We start from the raw sequence: 3,150 nt of genomic DNA, 5'->3' as shown, positions 1-3,150 counted from the left end.
GGGCGCGGCCGCGCGGCGGCGGCGAGGATGCAGCACCCGCTGGAGCTGGGCGCCGCGCACTACTTCCCGGCCGAAGCCTTCCCCGACCAGCGCTCGCACCGCTACCGCAGCTTCATGATCGAGGAGATCCTGACGGACCACGCGGAGGCCAAGGGGGCCGCGCCGGCCGGCGAGCTGCTCAAGTTCGGCGTGCAGGCGCTGCTCGCGGCGCGGCCCTACCACAACCACCTCGGTACGTCCCGGCCGCGCCGCCGCCGCCGTTTCCGCGCGGGCGGCCGCGCCGGGGAGCCGCGGCGCCTCCGCGGGGGCGGCCGGGCCCGCGTTGCCCCGCGCCGAGGCGGCTCCCGAGCTCCGGCGCGGCGCGCAGCGGCTCGCTGGCGGGCGGCGCTCCGCGCTGCCCCCTCGCCCTCCCGCCGCGGGCTTCAAACTGAGGTTTGTGTCCTCGGAGCGCCGGGCCGGCTGCTGAGAGAGCCGGTTTAGCGCGGAACTCCCACGGAATTTCACGGGAAAGTTCTTGTTGGTATTTTCTTTGTGTGTGTGTGTGTGTTTTCGGGTAGGGTATGAGTTACTGGATCCTATGCAGCCAAATACGCGATTGCAATCAACAGTAGTATACTTCGCGGGCGTAGATTTAGCTGGGCGCCCGACATACACGTATTCACCTCTAGACTTACTTATTTAAAAACAGAGGGAGCGCGCTATTTCTAGTCTGATTCAGCATCTAGAACAACGGCAGGATATTAGAAACGGTTATTATGTAAACGCAAGTTTTTAATGTGTGGTTGTGAAAGCTTTCATTTCCAAAGCCATTTTAATCTGCAGAATCGTCGTTCTTTATCCGTAGAAATGAACGAAACGGAGAGATCCCAATTTGTTATTTCTCTCTTAAAAGAGAAATATAAAAGGATCTAGCCCCCCTAGCATGGCAGCCACGTATATTAGAATATCTAGAAATTAATATGGAAACAGTAATTTTAAAGACTGAACGAACTATTTAAAATACTAGACCAAATAAAAAGATGTTTATAGCGCAGCTCCCGCCGAGGTCGGCGGCAGGAGGATTGGGTTCCCGTAAGGGAGCGATACGTGGATTTGCTTCAACAACGCAGTTTCTGCTTAGGCCGAGGAGAAGGAATCCGCAGAGACTTTTTAAAAAATCCTTACAAAATCCCGATCGTTGCCCTGTTTTCCTAGCGGTAAGAGGCAGCTTGTACATAGCTAATTCCGTTTAAACGGAATTTGAACGTTTGCACCCGCAAGCGCTCCTGCCCCTCGGCCCGCTGGCCGGCCCGGAGTCGCCGTGCTGGGGGACGGATCGTTCTCTGCTCCCGAGCGCAGGCGGCGGCCGCACACGCGTGGCCGTGGGGCCGCCCGGGGAGCAGCCGGCGGGGCGCGCCGGTGCGGCCGGGCCTCGGCGAGCCGAAGTGATTTCTTTAGGGATGGCCCTGCTCCTGAATGGCGTTTAGAAAATTCGTGGGCTCCGCTTCACGGGCAGGAATCGAAATTGTTGAAAATGTAGCGGTGTCCGCGGGGGGAAACGCGCGGCGGGCGCAGGCGGGCGCGGGTCTCCACCCGCACGCGGAGCGTGAATCCGGCACCTCGGTTACTCCTCCTGCGGCCGAGAACCCCGACGTTTGTTAGGTGACATTGAAGGAGAGCGGTTTTACGTTGTTTTAAACGATTTCCACTCGCGCACCCCGAAGCATTCCGTAATTTCCGACCGCTGGTTTCAGCGCAAACGCAACCCGCGGAACGCGGCGCTCGGGCCGGCGCAGCTCCGCGGTGCAGCCCCGCGGTGCAGCCGGCGGCACCGGCACCGGGCCGCCCCGGCCCCCGCCGCGCTGCGCCCCGGCACCGCTTTCGGAGCCTGATTCGGGTGACCCTCCCCCCCACCCGGCTGGCCCCGAGCGCTGCCCCCCGCGCGGGGCCGCCCCTCACCGCGGCGCCGGGCGCCCGCGGGCTCTGACGGCCCCTCTCTCCCGCAGCGGTGCTGAAGGCGGAGCCGGCGGCCGTGTTCAAGTTCCCGCTGGCGCCGCTGGGCTGCTCGGGGCTGGGCTCGGCGCTGCTGGCCGCCGGCTCGGCGCTGCCGGGCGCCGCGGCCGCGCCGCACCTCCCGCTGGAGCTGCACCTCCGCGGCAAGCTGGAGCCGGGCGCCGCCGAGCCGGGCGGCAAGGCCAAGAAGGGGCGCCGCAGCCGCACCGTCTTCACCGAGCTGCAGCTCATGGGGCTGGAGAAGCGCTTCGAGAAGCAGAAATACCTCTCCACGCCCGACAGGTAGGCGAGGGGCGCCGGGCCGCGCCGGGCGGGGGGCTGGGGCTGCGGTGGAGGTGGTGGGAGGGCGCAGGCAGGTTTTTGCGGCCGACGGCCCAGAGCTGCGGCCGGGGAGCGAAAGGGCTCAGCTCGGCGGCGGGCGGGCGGGCAGCGGCCTCACCGCCTCTCTCTCGCCCGCAGAATAGACCTGGCCGAATCGCTGGGGCTCAGCCAGCTCCAGGTGAAAACCTGGTACCAGAACAGGCGGATGAAATGGAAGAAAATAGTAAGTTGCACGTGGCCGCCCCTCGCTGCGCGGTCCCCCAGTGTCGGGCCGTCAGCYGCGTCTCCGCCGAGCTGCTGGTCTCTCTCTTGCAGGCTCTCCGCTTTTGCATGTCGCCAAAGATTTGTTCTTTAAAAAGGGGAAGGCCACAGGCCTGTAAATGCAGCAGCGATGGGGAGGCACCGCGGTGCGGCGCGGCCGGGGCCGCCCTGCTTCGCTGCACGCCGCGCCCCGCCGGGCCGCGCAGCCCCGCGGGTGCGGAGGGGCGATCCGCACGGGCGGAGAGGAGCCGGCCAGAGCAGCAAATGCGAGCCAGGTCCGGGTGCCGGCCAGCTGTAAGCCGCGTTCCGCGGCCGCCTCCCCGGCTGGGTGCTGAAACGCYGGGGAGCGGAGAGCTGGGGCCGCGCCGGGCCGCCGGCCGCGCCGGGGAGCGCGGTTTTACGCGGGTTTGCTTCCTTCTCTGCCCTCCTCCTGGCCCCGCAGGTGTTGCAAGGGGGCGGCCTGGAGTCCCCCACCAAGCCCAAGGGCCGCCCCAAGAAGAACTCCATCCCCAGCAGCGAGCAGCTGTCGGAGCAGGAGCGAGCCCGGGACGCCGAGAAGCCGCCCGAGAGCCTCGG

At 65.9% G+C, this 3,150-nt stretch overlaps 1 protein-coding gene across 1 annotated transcript in view; it reads left to right on the top strand.

Moving 5' to 3' along the window:
• Positions 1-27: 27 nt before the first annotated feature.
• BARX1 (BARX homeobox 1) overlaps positions 28-3,150 on the top strand; it is a 6,411-nt gene continuing 3,288 nt past the window's right edge. The window contains exons 1-4 of the mRNA XM_085302553.1: positions 28-232; positions 1,986-2,274; positions 2,452-2,536; positions 3,017-3,150. Coding sequence (XP_085158679.1) covers positions 28-232; positions 1,986-2,274; positions 2,452-2,536; positions 3,017-3,150 — 713 coding nt within the window. The remainder of the gene's footprint in view (positions 233-1,985; positions 2,275-2,451; positions 2,537-3,016) is intronic.

The sequence above is a fragment of the Rhea americana genome, unplaced genomic scaffold (genome assembly GCF_003343005.1).
Source record: "Rhea americana isolate MKP2758 unplaced genomic scaffold, rheAme1 scaffold_19, whole genome shotgun sequence".
NCBI lineage: Eukaryota > Metazoa > Chordata > Aves > Rheiformes > Rheidae > Rhea > Rhea americana.
This window is presented reverse-complemented; position numbering and strand designations above follow the sequence as displayed.